Raw genomic sequence first — 14,547 nt, 5'->3', positions numbered from 1 at the left:
CGATTTTTTTTTCTCTTCCTTTTTCAATGCTGGCAAGTGTTTAGCCAGCAATAACAGAGCCGTCCAGCCATGGTGAAAGACACTACCAGAGTATACGCTTTAAAATTTAACTGCTAACTAGTTTAAAATTAGCATAGGTTTTCCTTCGCTGTGGTGTTAAAGCTTTGACTAAAACTGGGATTTGTGCCAGTAGGAACATGGGATGGGGGGTTGGGAACTGTAGGTAGATTTGCTGGCATAGTTAGCTTCCTAACACAAACATTTTCTAATGACTCACTTCCAAAAGCTGCCTACAGGAACTGCCCAAAGTTATCCCAGCCCCTGATGTTTGGGTTTTAGTGGAAAAACAAAGCCATTGTTCTCTGTCAGTTTGGAAGCAGCTCGTCCAGAACGCCTTCCTTTCTCCTTTTGGGCAGGAGGGGGAACGGAGTAATTTCTCACTGCTCCTGAGGTGGAACCAAAGGCTCTTGTACTGACTTAACAAATACAAGAACATAATTCCATAAAAATTTCCCGAGGAGAAAATAACTAAATGCTGTGATGGCTACGATGCTGCAATTCCTTGCTTTGTCTTAGCACTGCGGTCTTGAAATATTATCAGACTTATTCCAAACCTGCTGCTTTCGCTCCTATCTACTGGTGCCTTTTATTACGTCCATTTGTGGCCACTGCTGTCTTTTGTTTGACTGGAAATCTTGCCTTTACACCCACTCTCCCGTACAGTGTGGACAGCGGCAGCAAAGTGCAAGTCAGTGGGTTTGGCTGCCTGAAACCTTCGCTCTTAGGAGCAGAGCAGGCTGTAGGTGAAACGGCAGGGAGTCGGCACAACAGCGTCTGTCTGTATCTGACAAGATCTCGCTTTTGCCTCAGTGGTTGCTGAAGCAATTGCTTCCTTCATAAAGCAGTGGTAGCCCCCAGAACCGGCGGAGGTTTTACAGAATTAAGTCTGAAATGCCTTAACGTAACTTCTGCAATAGGGCTGCTCGTCAGTCTGACAGCTGAAGGGTAAATTGGTAGGAACAGAGCTCTGTCTGATACTGGTTAAGTCCTCTGCCAGAATATTACCCACCCCACGTGCAGTTTTCTGTCCTGGAGCTGGTTGCATTCAAAGTAGTTTTGTCAGGAATATCATTTTGAAAGGTGCTTTGGGATCCTTTAAGATGAAAGATGTATTCTCTGAATGTAAAACCTTTATTACTTAGTTTTGAATTTCATTTTATTTCCTACTGGGTTTATGACTACAAGGGGACAAAAAGTAGCTAGAGGTGTCAGACTGTTTCAAACCTCTAAAGAGAGTATTTATAGCCTGGTGTTATATAGGAATCAATTGTGTGAATATTTTTTTCTTTTCATAGGCAATTGCTATCATGGAAGTAGCACACGGGAAAGATCATCCATACATTTCAGAGATCAAAAAGGAATTAGAGGACCACTGAGCCTTTGAATCTATGCAATCCTTCAAAACCTTTATTTAAAAAGCCTTGTTATGGAAACCTTCAGGAGCGCTTTGAAAAGTGGTAGAGTATGAACACAGTTCTGTCCTATAATTGGAATGACAAACACACTTAGGCCTTGTAAAACGTTCCTAGCTTCCACACGTCTACAATTGCCTTTTTTTTTTTTTAAGGAAGTATCTATGGTTTCTTAAATGTTATGCCTTTTGACAACTCATGTGCAAAAATGGCCATTTTTTCTTTATGGATTTTAATGTGTTACCTTATTTGTGTAAAGTAAATAAAGTGGTCTTGACCCCTCTTGAGTCCACTTGTACACTTACAGGAGTGCAATAGTTTTGTGACATTTACTGTTGCCTAAGTAATTTCATTTAATCTGACAAATTAATTAGCAAAAGTTATACTTTTTGTTTGTTGTAGCATCCAGTTCCTCTTTTCGCACATCATTTCTGTTTGCAGTGGCTTAGCTGAGAGAAAGGGGAAATGGGGGGTGATGAATTCTGTGCACTGTGCAGGAAAGCCACCCCTGTCCCTCAGCCTATCACTGCTCCTGGCGTGGGGGGTCATCGCTGTAAGGACCTAGAGCTTGACATGCGTTGTACAGGGAACGCTGGTACCTACCTCAGAGCTTGAAGGCTTTTGCACAAGACAGGAACTGTGCAACTTCTGGCCTTTTAATCCCCTTTACAAGTTAAAGTGAATTTATTGCAGAGGAGAGCTCACATTTCCTTATAGCCCTACTTTTGCTTCCAGTGGATTAAAACTATTCTACTATTACTATGTTAACAATTACATTTAGTAGAGGAGCAAGAACATTTTCTGAGGAAAAATTCCAGGACTGTGCCCGTGTATGACTGGGGGGATTCTCAATTGAAACCCAGTGGCAGGAGGTTGCTTTTAAGGATGGGAGGAGGAGGAAGGAGAACATGGCTGCATACTTCCAACACCAAAGTTGAAATGCATTGCACAGTAAAACTACATGACCGTTCTTTACTGCTTTCCCAGCTTATAAAGTATGATGAGAATGAGAACACATCACCATTGTTTAGCAACTTATTTTCTTTCTTGTAAGCATGCTGCTCCGAAAATAAAACTGCTAGAGAACAAGGGTTTGTCAGCTCATTTTGCTGAAAGCTTTCATTGCTCTTGCGCCAGCAATTGTTGCTGGAGTACATAAAACTGCACCAGATCTTAAGATTCCAGAAAGCCAAGGCCACTTCACTACAGCCAAGCCTAGGAAGAGGGCACCAGCTGAGTACAGGACAGAACACAAATCTAGTTTTCCTTGAAAAAAATGGTTTATTGTATACTGTGAATATGAAGGACAGCCTTACCAAAAAAACACCTTAGTGACTGAAGACATTCTCATATTTGCAAAAGCATATAAGAAACTATTTACACAAAGGCAGTGAAAAGGGTAAAAAAATTATTGCAGTCAATTAATGCTGAATAGAACTTTATAAAAAGAGAAAGAAATGAAAGTGCAAAAATACTGTCAAAAGTAATCAGTTCTATACACAAGATAAAACTGACAAGCATAAGCTTATGTACTGATACGAATAATACATTAGAATATAAAATAGCATGCATAGATTTTTTTTTTTTAAAGGCTTTCAATAGCATAGAATAGTTTCGCCATTCAGCCCTAACAGGAGGGAGTGGGGGGCAGGAAGGGCATATAACTGATGTCTCATTTCTCTACAAAATGTGTACATACAATGAGGTTGTGAGATTCAGATCACTGTTTTGTACTAAACTGTCATGTACAGAATTACAGAACAAATAAAAACGGGAAGCATCAAAATACTGAAGTAAAACAGGACAGGAAAATCCAGTGACATAAAACTAACTTAAACACATTATTACATTTAACACGTCCCACACAATTATATATGGGAATATTACAGTCATCTGCATGTGTAAACTTTTTTCCTTTGTAAAATAGCCAAAGAAAGGTAGTTTACTAATGAGGAAAACATGTTTTCCATATGGAGCAATCTCAACAGGATAAACATCCTGTTTGTTAACAATGTTTCTGGCACTAAAGATTTGTTTTCTTTTAAAGATTAAGTAGCAGCAAGAAAATACTTTTATTTAACACACACAAAAAATGAAGTTCTTATAGATGTAATGTATAATTAAGTTGTGGAACTCACCACCACAGGACATCGTGAAGGCCAGAGGAATAAATGGGTCTTAAAGAAAAGGTAATGCGATTCACGGGAGATGGATCCATCAATAGTTATTAATCACTGTGAGCGGGATATAACCTTCTGCTCAGGAAGCCCCTAAAGGTTGCCAGGTGTGCTAAGGGGGCTGAGCACCCGCTTCTACATGTATTCATGTCTTCCTGAAGTGTCAGCTACCAGCCACTGGCCAAGACGGGGTGACCTCCAGCCTGCTTTGGAAGTACTTTGTAGGAAGCCCTCCTCTTTTATTCCTGCCTGCCTCATCAGGGAACGCTGCCCCTGAAATATATGGAGCCAAGTGTCCAAAACCACCAAGTCCTTATCCAGGTGATTTGGAAGAGTAAAACCATTAAGGACTTTGGTAACCATTAATTTACCATTAATTTTTTGGTAACCATTTTGGGGGTCACCTGAAGTATTACTCTCTCCTTTGCTGTTAAATAGTGCTGGAATTCTTCAGTGAAGGCTGTTGTGGCGTGTGGGAAACTCTCAGTGAGGGTGCACAGAAAGCACAGGCATCAAAACTTCAAAGAAACACCAGCTGAGAGGAACCAAGAGAACTGTAGTCTAAGATACTCTAAAAACACTGACAAAAATTATTTACTTTAAATATTTCTATAAATACTGCTATTTTTTACCTGTGAACTAAATGTTTTGTTTCACAATCTAACAATAGTTGTTCTATGGTTAAGACCTCCATGTTCTGTTGTTGTTGCCCAAGCAGCCAGCTGTTCCCTTCCTCAAATCCCAGCCCCTGCAAAGCCAAGGCTGCATGCAGCTGCACGTATAATGTCCTCCTCTCTAAAGACTCGGATGGCATCCGTAGTTCCCCCAGCACCAGATTCTACAGGAAAACCTCTCTAGAAGGCTAAGAACAAACTGGGGACAATTGCCTTTGGGGTTTGGGACTTGCAACCTTTCTCTTGTTGGCATCAAACTCCATCTCCAAACGCCGTATGACTTGGACTCTACATCAGCAGATTTATATCCATTTTTATGGGGGGGCAGCCAAATGATGTTTTCATGCAGCACTTCCCTTTCAAGGTCAGTTCTGTGTATTTGCTCTTTCAATGTGATGCATCCTTTATTTCACGCAGTGGGTGCCACCCAGTTCTCTGCATGTAAAGCATTCTTTTCCATAAAGACAAGCAGCAAAATTTAACTCTGACCTATCTCAGTGATGCACGAGAGCTGCTACAGCAGGTTTCAGCCATACTGATGCTCCCACTTTCTCAGCACATGGTTCACAAACTGTTAGTGAGACTGACAGCAGCTAATTCAGTCTTCATCTCCTCCCAGGAGACTGGTGGGATGTCAGCTGTTGAGAATGCAGCATGGTCAGTAGCTGCTGAATTTTCCCCATAGCTTTGTGTGCTATATCCCAGTATGAGATTGCCCATCAGCATTTACTCTAGGTCATTTTTGGGCTACACAGACGTAGCAGGTACTGGATAAAAAAAAAAAAAAAAATGTAATAGCTTAAAATGACCATCTTTTTTGAAGCACTGAGATTTACTTATTCCTTTCCAACCTGTGTTTTGCCATTTGCATTTCTGTCTGTTTACAAGAAAGTAATTTTTTTTTTTAAAAAAAAAGCTCTTGAAATCATGCAAATATTTAATAATATTTGTAGCTGAGGCAACTGATCTAAATAAGTGGACCAGAAATGTCCTTCAGTATACTTCTTATAAAGGACTGCAATAGCAATAGGTTGAATAAGTTCTCACAGATCTGTCTCCTGACAGCTGAAACTAGTTTAGGAAAAAGGTATTTCCAATAAGGCTGAGCATTTAGGGTCCCTATATACTTATACAGGAGAAAGTTTTGGGGAACAAACTTCATCTTTACTCAGGTAATCAAGGACAAGTGGCTCCAAAGCAGGCCCGTGGAGGAACCTGAACAAGTAGGACCTGAGCAGCTATGTCCACCATCCTTCAGTGCAGCCTTTGGAGGACGGAAGGACAGATACAGGACGCCCACAGCACTGAGCAGTGTCAGAACTTGGCCGTCATCTCTCCCATCCCTGATTGGACAATGTTAGGCATGAAATGCTCAGACCGTAACTTTAACCAAAAATGTGATCCCAGCAATACTATCGATGGTAAGAGTTTAAAGAAAAAACAACCAAAAAAAAAAAAGGGTGTTAAATACAGATGAAGAGTACACAAAACAAAAAGACATACACAATGGATCCTCAAGTCAGACTTACTCATCCACTCCAAGTTGTCTCTCAGAAAGAGCCAGGAAGCGTAAGCTAAACGTGCCAGACTGCAACGTGGGCACCTTGGAAGACAACTGCTTGTGTCAAACTTTAAGGTGCAGCTCCATTCATTGACCACTTGATGCATCTTTGCGAGATCAATGCAAACTTTACTCCAAATGGGTGAAACGGGTCTCTTAGAACCTACCCGCTGTCGTGCTTTGATATTAAACAGCATGGAGCACAAGAGAGAGCAACCCCAAACTGTCCTTTTGTACTGAGGGACTCTGCTGTTAAAGCCTGCAGGATAGAAACGAATCAGTACTGTTGCTTTAAGTCTCGTGTGTTCATTCCTGCTATGACTAATGAAATTGGATGTAAAATACATTTTCCTGTCACTCCCTAAAGGTTAGGAAACACTGCCCAAGCAATTTGGGCCTGATAAAACGACAACAGGTTCAAAGTCAGAAGGTTCAGTTTCTCCCCTACAAAACTGTATCACATTTCAATCACAAAACATTGGCACGCTGAGGTTTGGTTGCAAGCTGGGGTGGAAAGGAACCTCTGAAGACATGCACCAGCCCAATTCGCGTATGATACTAGCAGTTCTAGTCAAGATAAAATCTAGCAGGAAAAAATACATTGAAGTCAGATGAAAGGAAAAGTTTAGAATTACCATTCTTTGACAATGAAAGGGAAAAAGTGAGTCAAGTTGGCCTCTAGCTACCATAGCAGCCACGTTAAGCGTTAATTGGAAATGACTGTTTACTATGTGGCCACTTATTTGGCTCATTAATAGGCACTGACTTAATTTGGAAAGGATTTTTGGTGCCATTTTGTAATTAATATTTTTCTAAGACACCTATGATGCATCTTTGCATAAAAAACACTTCTTTAATTTTCTTCCTTTCAAACAGAGCTCTTTACATTCTCTTATGCAGTAACTTCCCCGTGCTCACTGTAGAAACAGAAGAATACATTTCAGCCAAGAAAAGCTGAATAATAAGACATAGGAACAGATTCTTTTCCCTCCCGATTTTCTACTTCTCATATCCAAGTGGAGCAATGGGACTTGACAGCTCTGAGTTCAAACTTAATTCATCATTAGGAAATTATTCAAAAAGCTATAACGAGATAACTAATTTAATACACTTTGCTTCAAGGTTTATTCCTTGGCTTGTTTCCCAGATATAAAGCATCTCTGTGTAATTATCATGCAGATGCTGCTGAAAAGACTTTAAATGGTTGCTGCTAATTTAACAAGAGATATGTTGGCATTGGCAGAAGAAATTGGAGGAAAACTGAAGTTGACTGAAAACTCAACTGGTCTCTAAAAGGAACACGGTTCAAGATATTTACAGCTAAATAACTCCTCACCATTTGTTGGTAGCTAGCAGTCTCCACCAGGGGCCTTGCCACCTCATTAGGCCTGCGTTGCAGAGTACCAAATAATCACAGTGCTGTTTTAAATAAATTTAAGAGACATTCTGGTACAGAGCCGTGGATGAAGCTCCCGCTGATTTTAGGGAAAAGTAGGTGTGTAGGTCCCTTCAGTGGTGAAGCTGAGAGTGCCTGTAGGCTTAGGCCTTCCTACACTGATGAGGGGCTCTGTGGTGGGGGTGCAATGGGAAAACAATGATGGGACTAAAAATGAAATATAGCTGGGAAAAGGATACCAAAAAAGATAATTTAACATGACAGAGTAACTGCATTGCATCAGGTGCCCCAAGAGGCTGTGAATTCTCCATCCTTGGAGATCTTTGAAACTGGACATGATCCCAGGCAAGCCCATCCGACTCTAAAGTTAGTCATGGGGTAAGCGGGGCTGAGGCCAGAGATCTCTAAGGCTCCTCTCCTGTGCACAAACTCCAATGTAATCCGTAATGTGTTTTGCTCCAGTGAAATAAACAGCTTGGGGAAAGGAATATGCACTAAGTTGTGCAAAACAGCTAACCAACGCCGAGGGACAGAGGATGAGGAAGAGAGAGGAGGACAGTTTTAACTGCTGAGATACTTACAGGACGTGGATTTTTTCTTAGCTCTCTCATAGATGTCACTGTTGGCCTTGGGCAAGCCAGGTAAGAATCCATGCCTGAGTTATGCAACAGAGGAGGTTTGTTTCCCTTTTCTGTTCTGATTGTAAACTTCAGGCAAGGACTGTTTCTCCTTTATGTATTTATACAACTTCCTTCTAATCCCGACTGGCATCTCTGAACATTACCAGGATAAAATAGTATTAATAAATAGGAGGGAGAATCCAAAGTGACCAGACAGAGGAGAGAGATGACCCATGCAATTTAATGCAAAAACCACCCTAACAAAGTGAGGTACTGAAAGGAAGACTGCTCCATACATTCAGAAACCCCAAGACAGTGATGGGGGAAGAATCAAGGCAGACTCTGAGCTAAAGCACGCAAGGGTCACTGTTTGGAGAACTCAGATATGGAGGAAAGACTATATTGATCATTTTGACAAAGTTCAAATAACTAGAAAGTAAAATGATAACAGTGCTGAAGACAAATTTTTCACAGGGGAAACTAAGGCAACTGGAGATGCCCAACTTAAATGGGATTCCTTTTCTATGGGAGGTGAGCCTCAAGGCAATAAAATTTCAGTGTAATTCATGAGAAGCTGCTTGAATTGAGGTTTTTTAGCTGCATTTAGTTGAAATTCCTCTGCTGTTCTACCCACAGCCCACCACAGTTACCGGAAAGACTCATTCATTGATTCCAGCCTGCTCTGGGTCACTGCGCTTCACCCTGCACTGCTTCAACTCTTATGAATCCCTTCAAGGACTGCAGACAGCAGCAAAGGCCTTGTTTAAAAGATCCAATATTGCTTTGTTTCAAGGACTAATCTAAAACCATAGTCTTGTGGAATTTGAACAGTTTAGCACCCAAAACTCTCTGCCATCACAATGGCCTGCGTTTGAGCCCTCTGTAATGTGCTCTGCTGCATGTGCAGAGGCTGAGGTCTCCCTGCCCCGGGACTGTGTCCCCTCAGCTTCCACTCCTACAGAGCCATAGCTGACATCTAGCAGGTCTTGGTTTTACCATGGAAGCCACATACTACAGTCCAAAGTGTTCTTATGTGAGAAAAAGCCCACTGCTAAGTAACTGTTCATTTCAGAAGCTATGTAGCAGAATAAAAGCCAGTAAACTACCTTTACAAAGGATTGCTTTCCTTATGGACACGTTACAATGCAGACCAGTCATGTCAAACGTGGTTCAATTTGAAGGTCACTATAAGTTTTACAAGTTATTAAAGTAATTCACAAGTTATTCCAAGAAAAATAAATTATATCTTGTATAAAATAATCCATGGGAGACTAGTAAAGAACGATCATTCCTTACTTTCAAGACAACTTCAAAAAGTGCAATATATGCACACAGTGTTGTCAAGGCAGTTCCCCTTGTTCATCAGTAAGGTTCAGTCAGATCCACAAAGCTGGGTCTGGGATGTTTGAAAAGATTAAATAAGTCTGGAGTTTTGCAGGAACTGGATGAGCACTTGATAGACAAACTTGTACTGGGCTATGGTCTGGATCATGAACATTCTCTGCTCCCTCAGGTGTCTCAGCATCACAGGAACGTCCACTTTCTGTAAAGCAAAAGACAAAAAAAGCATAAGTATGTAGGTTCATTAAATTAAACAATCATTGTCTCAAATGTCAGTTATCCGACACAGGGAACTGTATTGTAGTTATAGAATGCAACGAATTATAACCAACTGTAGTGAAACTACAATTATTTTTTTTGCCACCAACTTCTGTTTCAAGGAGTATTACAGTAGTACACACAGGTTACTGTGCAGCCAATGTTTTCGCCACTACAGCTTATGGGAATTTCTGGACTGATGTAAATGGGCAGATGACCAAAGGCTTGTCTTCCAGTTGCATCCCACTGATTACCTCTCAGTGGATCATCAACGGAATACATAACAAAGGGCTGCTTCACTTTGGAGTTTTTTCTGTTTCAGCATACCTATTTTCAACTCAGTAAAAATAACCCAAATATGTCATATTATCTCAGGTTAAAGGCTACATATATCGGGAAGGTCTAGTACAAAACTTGAAGAGCCAAGATTATATAGCTCAGTTCAGAGTCTACTCCTGACCACATCAGCAGGCCCTGTGACCATTTGCATACTGCGCTCTGATCCATGGTCAAACTCATTCACAGAGGGAGGATCTGAGAGATTTTTCAAATGGCAAGCAGGCATCAGCACCAGTACAAAGGTTCTTTAGACAAAATTAAAGTGCAGGCAAATATAATGAGCCTTCCGCTAAAAAAGAAGGGAACTCACTGTCACCAAAAGATCCAGAAGCTCTGACACCTGACCTCCCACACCCAAGTCTATGCTAGTAATTAATGCTCCCCAAGAAATACATCTGTGAAGTGAAACGAGGACCCAGTATCCACAACACGTGTTTTGCAGACTTCAGGCCAGCGTTGGTCTGTTGCCATCTACGGAATGTCCACTAGCAGCTGGGACACATTAGGTGTTCTCCAAGAAGGCATCTTCCAGCTTAGTTTCATCCAAAAGAAATTCACTCATGTGCCCTGAAAATGCTCTGCAACAGGAACTAAAGCACAGTAAGTGGGGACGGATCAGGAGATCCACTGTGAAAGAACACCCCTAAACTCATTGAGCACACTGGGGCACAGGCACCCCATAATGTTCCGAAACAAAAACTGAATGAGTTGTGTGAAACGGAGGCCCATGATGTTGTTGTGGTTTGGGCTGAGCCGGCCACTAAAGCGTTAGCAATCACTGCAAATTTCATTAGGTGTTACCATCATATCTCCAGCATTTATTGTGTATTATCTGTTACAACAGGTACGTGAGGCGCTATGGCGCTATTCAGAAGTCAGCGAGCCGTGAAGCTCAGCCTGCCAGGCTCAAATTCAAAGAGTGTGTAATATGACCCAAGATGAGGGATACAAATTTTCTATGGCAGCAGCAAATGCAAGCACTAAAATACACACTATTTTTTGAGGAAGCTCTTAAGCAGTTCAAGATATAAAACTGAAGAACAGTTACCCTGTCAGGCAACCCAAACTGCACTTTGCCCAAATGCCAGTTTGCCATTCCAGAAATGAAAAGGAACTTAGCAAGTCTTTTGGCTGAGATGAGAAATGTTACAAGCGCAACGCCTGGACAAATGGACAGAGAAACAAATTAAGACTGCTGCTAATCATTGGAGGCGCAACTGAGCACAGAGTCTGCTTGCATGCACACTGGAAGTTCTCTGGAAAGTTTAAAATAAAAATCATGCTGCATATCGATTTCTGTCCGTATATATACAACTCAGAATCTCCACTCTGTGTAAACAAGCCCTAACTCATAGGCTATCACTTTCTGAAAACAAGGCTAAATATTCTGCCACACACCCCAACAAGCTGTTATAAAAGGACACCTCTAGAGAGTCAACAAGCGTAAAGATTTGTGATGAGTAATGTCATCTTATTTTCAAACGGGTGCAAAGGAAAACGTAAGCTCTTTCCAGTTAACTGGGCTAACTCTGAGAAAGCCTCCCCGTGGACTCGGATGCTTACGAAAGCCACGCGGTCCTTGCTGAGCGGAGTCACGCAGAACCTGATCTCACCTGAACAACCGCAACAAGAATGCAGGCCAGCTTCGACCTGCACAACCACGTTCCCCTCTCAGCAGTTCAGTGCTTGACAGTTCGTTGATTTTTACTGGGCACACAGTGACCCGTGCACCTCCTCAAAACGGATTGACTTATCTCAGGAAAGAAAGAAAAGCCCATCCTGCCTATTCCACCTCACCATTTGTACTCAATTTAGCATGTTACTCCAGGCAAGCAGGATCTTCAAACTCACCTTCATCACAACACAAACGTCAAAAAAAACACACATAATGCTTTGCTAAGGTGACATTTGAAAAAAAAGAACAAACGCACGCTACTCGCTTCTGACTCCCAAACTAAAAGATCTCCCCTATGAAAACATGCTGCAGCTGCAATCATGAGTTTATGTCCCAGTGCCAAGTCCAAACTAGAAGTCAGTAGAGCAGGATCTCAATTACTTTCTTGTTCTACATGTCTACAGCAGCAAGGATGTAATGATGTGACATATTACTTACTATATAGCACGTTACTGAAACTATATCCCTGCAATAAGCTACACAGCTTTAGCTTCAACCAGCAATTGCCCAGAAGCCACAGTGACTGAAGCTGTATCGAATTTGATTAAACATAGCTTTTTACCTAAACCTGAAACATCAGAATCAAAAGTTCTGGTTTTAGTTCCAGCACTGCTGCAGACTTTCCAAGACAGTCTGTATCAGGATTTTCAACCTCCCTCCCGTTTCTTTCCTTCACCGCTAAAATGTTAACGTTAATACATGTACGTACTTACTTACTAGGACACTCCTGAGGAAATGAACCAATTTGTAAGACTAACAGCATTTTAAGTAATAAGTCCTTTTATTTCAGAAAAAAAAAAAAACCAACAATTTAATACTACTTCAAAATAAACCAGTAAAATTGCTGCATGAAAAGGAACCCTCTCTGTGCAGAACGCAGTATCTGTCACAAACTGAAAAAATACTGCTTAATAACAAAATGTTAAGATTTTTAATCTTTTTTTTAATTAGGTTTTAACAAACCAAAAATATTAACTTAGCACAATCTAGACTAACAAAGCCCCTAAGGAAAATTGTCTTTAATACTAAAGATGATTTCCACTATTAATCAAGACAAAAGAACGCTTTAATTAAGGGACATCAGAGAAATCCCTTATTATTGAGCACTACCACCAGCTCCTAGTGAAGTTGATGAGAATTCTTCTGAACGTCAAGGCTCACCTCCATGCTCAGATGTTGAGGTACCGCCTTTATCTTCACTTGCTACTCAGCTACTCTTTGCCAAATAGATGAATTCCGTAAACCGCAGACAAACTGAGGTGTTACACAACTGTTAGTGTTTGTTCCTGGCACACCATTAGCATGTAGAGGTTACTATAAATTAGACACAGCTACACTGATGCACACGACCGTTTCAAGTATGGCTCTTGTAATTATCTAGTACCTATCCAGATTTCATGGCTGCTGTGGGAACAACAGAAGCCAACACTTCCAGATGCCAGTGTGTAAGGAAAGAAGTCAAGCAGGCTCAAGAGTCAGAGCCCTTTCCCTACAAGAGAGGGGAGGGAGTCCAAGGAGTGAATGTAGAGAGCAAACAACTTTAGTTAAAAGAGCAAGGAATCTGACATTATTCTCTAGCCTCTCTGATGTAGTCCTTGTAAACATGCTGTCTCTAGACTATTAGTTAAATACAGGTATGAATTAGACTAAATTCTTAAAAGAGAGAAAAAAAGCCTTAATTTTGAATGTATTAAAAATAATACTAATAAAAAATGCATAATATCAACTCAACAGAAAACTACAGCAAGTAACCTACCATGGGAAATCTCTGCCTGTTGCATTTAAAGTCCTTGTCTCAAAAAGGTAATAGAAAGCAAGCACTTCAATCCCTTTTAATTTTAACCTCAGAAATGTAGCTGGTTAGTCAAGAAAGGAGCTCGAGGTTTGTCTTGAGAAAGAAGCTGACTTACTTCATTATGCTCCAAGCACCCAATCATCAGCTCTGTTAGGATAACCACGCCGGTCCTTCCTACCCCTGCGCTGCAGTGAACCACGATAGGAGGGTTGCAGTTGTTGCTGCTGTCCAACACACTGTTGGTATGGCGACGCACCGACTGTATCTCCTCCAAGTAAGCTGCAAGATAAAATGCAGACAAGGTCGCAGATATCTATATGTTTAAAATGCAAAAACCGGGGAAAAAAGAATACTGAAAAGTCATTCTTTGTCAAAGTGGCAATTTACATTTTTTTACAACATACTAATTATCTTGGCCAGGGTGCACTGAACCACACTGAATCCAGCAAGTACCAGCTGGGTGTCAATTATTACTTGGGAGTCTACTCCTTTAAATTAAATAGTTCTTTTAAAAAATTAAATTCTGTTTTCCCCTCTGCAAATCTCCAGGTCCCCTAAGCAGATGATTCTAGACATTACTTACAGCAATTCCTGCTATTAACAGGCTGGGATCAAAACAACAGTTAAGTCCCATTGAAACTACTGCCTGTCAAAGCCAATATCAGATGGGAAGAGAGCATCCATCTGCCCTGTTTCCCCCTCCCTCCCTTCTAGAGTGAGACAAAATCTCACCCACCTCTCTGCTCAGGATTGTTTCTCAACAGCTACGAGCCCTTCTGGGAGCTCATTGTCTTTGTTTTCCCTGAAGCCATTTCTAGAAAAAGTGCATGAATCAAGAACAGTTGTGTTCTGTGGCTATCCTAGCGCTGTTCAATGCATTCGACTGTCAAACCGCACAGCAAACCTTACATACTGGAAGCTCACCTGGTTAGATAAACACACCATAAAATACAACGGTGACTCTGACCTCTAAACATCCTTTCAGCATAGTCTAGATGCATGGCAAAGACGATGGACCTCACCCAGAAAGATATATCTGGATGCATAACTCTTAGACACTTAGCTTCCCACCAGTCAGAGTGGGAAGAGAGATCCCAGCCAAACTCTCTTGCCCTGACTCTTGGTGTCATGGCACTGCAGCCTGAGCAGCCCTTTTGACACCGGCCGGCTGTGGCTGGAGGCCTAACGACATCAGAAAAGCTGCCTTGTAATGCACCCAGTGAAATGGGACTGTACGTG

At 41.3% G+C, this 14,547-nt stretch overlaps 2 protein-coding genes across 2 annotated transcripts in view; one reads left to right on the top strand and one right to left on the bottom strand.

Annotated features, from left to right (window-relative positions):
* SMYD2 (SET and MYND domain containing 2) overlaps window positions 1–1,772 on the top strand; it is a 29,340-nt gene extending 27,568 nt beyond the window's left edge. Inside the window, exon 12 of the mRNA XM_082481328.1 lies at window positions 1,356–1,772. Coding sequence (XP_082337454.1) covers window positions 1,356–1,436 — 81 coding nt within the window. The 3' untranslated portion in view covers window positions 1,437–1,772. The remainder of the gene's footprint in view (window positions 1–1,355) is intronic.
* A 7,542-nt stretch (window positions 1,773–9,314) lies between these two features.
* Window positions 9,315–14,547, bottom strand: part of PTPN14 (protein tyrosine phosphatase non-receptor type 14) — a gene marked incomplete at both ends in the record, with an annotated part of 69,806 nt that continues 64,573 nt past the window's right edge. The window contains 2 exons of the mRNA XM_082480900.1: window positions 9,315–9,443; window positions 13,424–13,587. Coding sequence (XP_082337026.1) covers window positions 9,315–9,443; window positions 13,424–13,587 — 293 coding nt within the window. The remainder of the gene's footprint in view (window positions 9,444–13,423; window positions 13,588–14,547) is intronic.

The sequence above is a fragment of the Vanellus vanellus genome (assembly GCF_965231255.1).
Source record: "Vanellus vanellus genome assembly, chromosome: 3".
Lineage (NCBI taxonomy): Eukaryota > Metazoa > Chordata > Aves > Charadriiformes > Charadriidae > Vanellus > Vanellus vanellus.
This window is presented reverse-complemented; position numbering and strand designations above follow the sequence as displayed.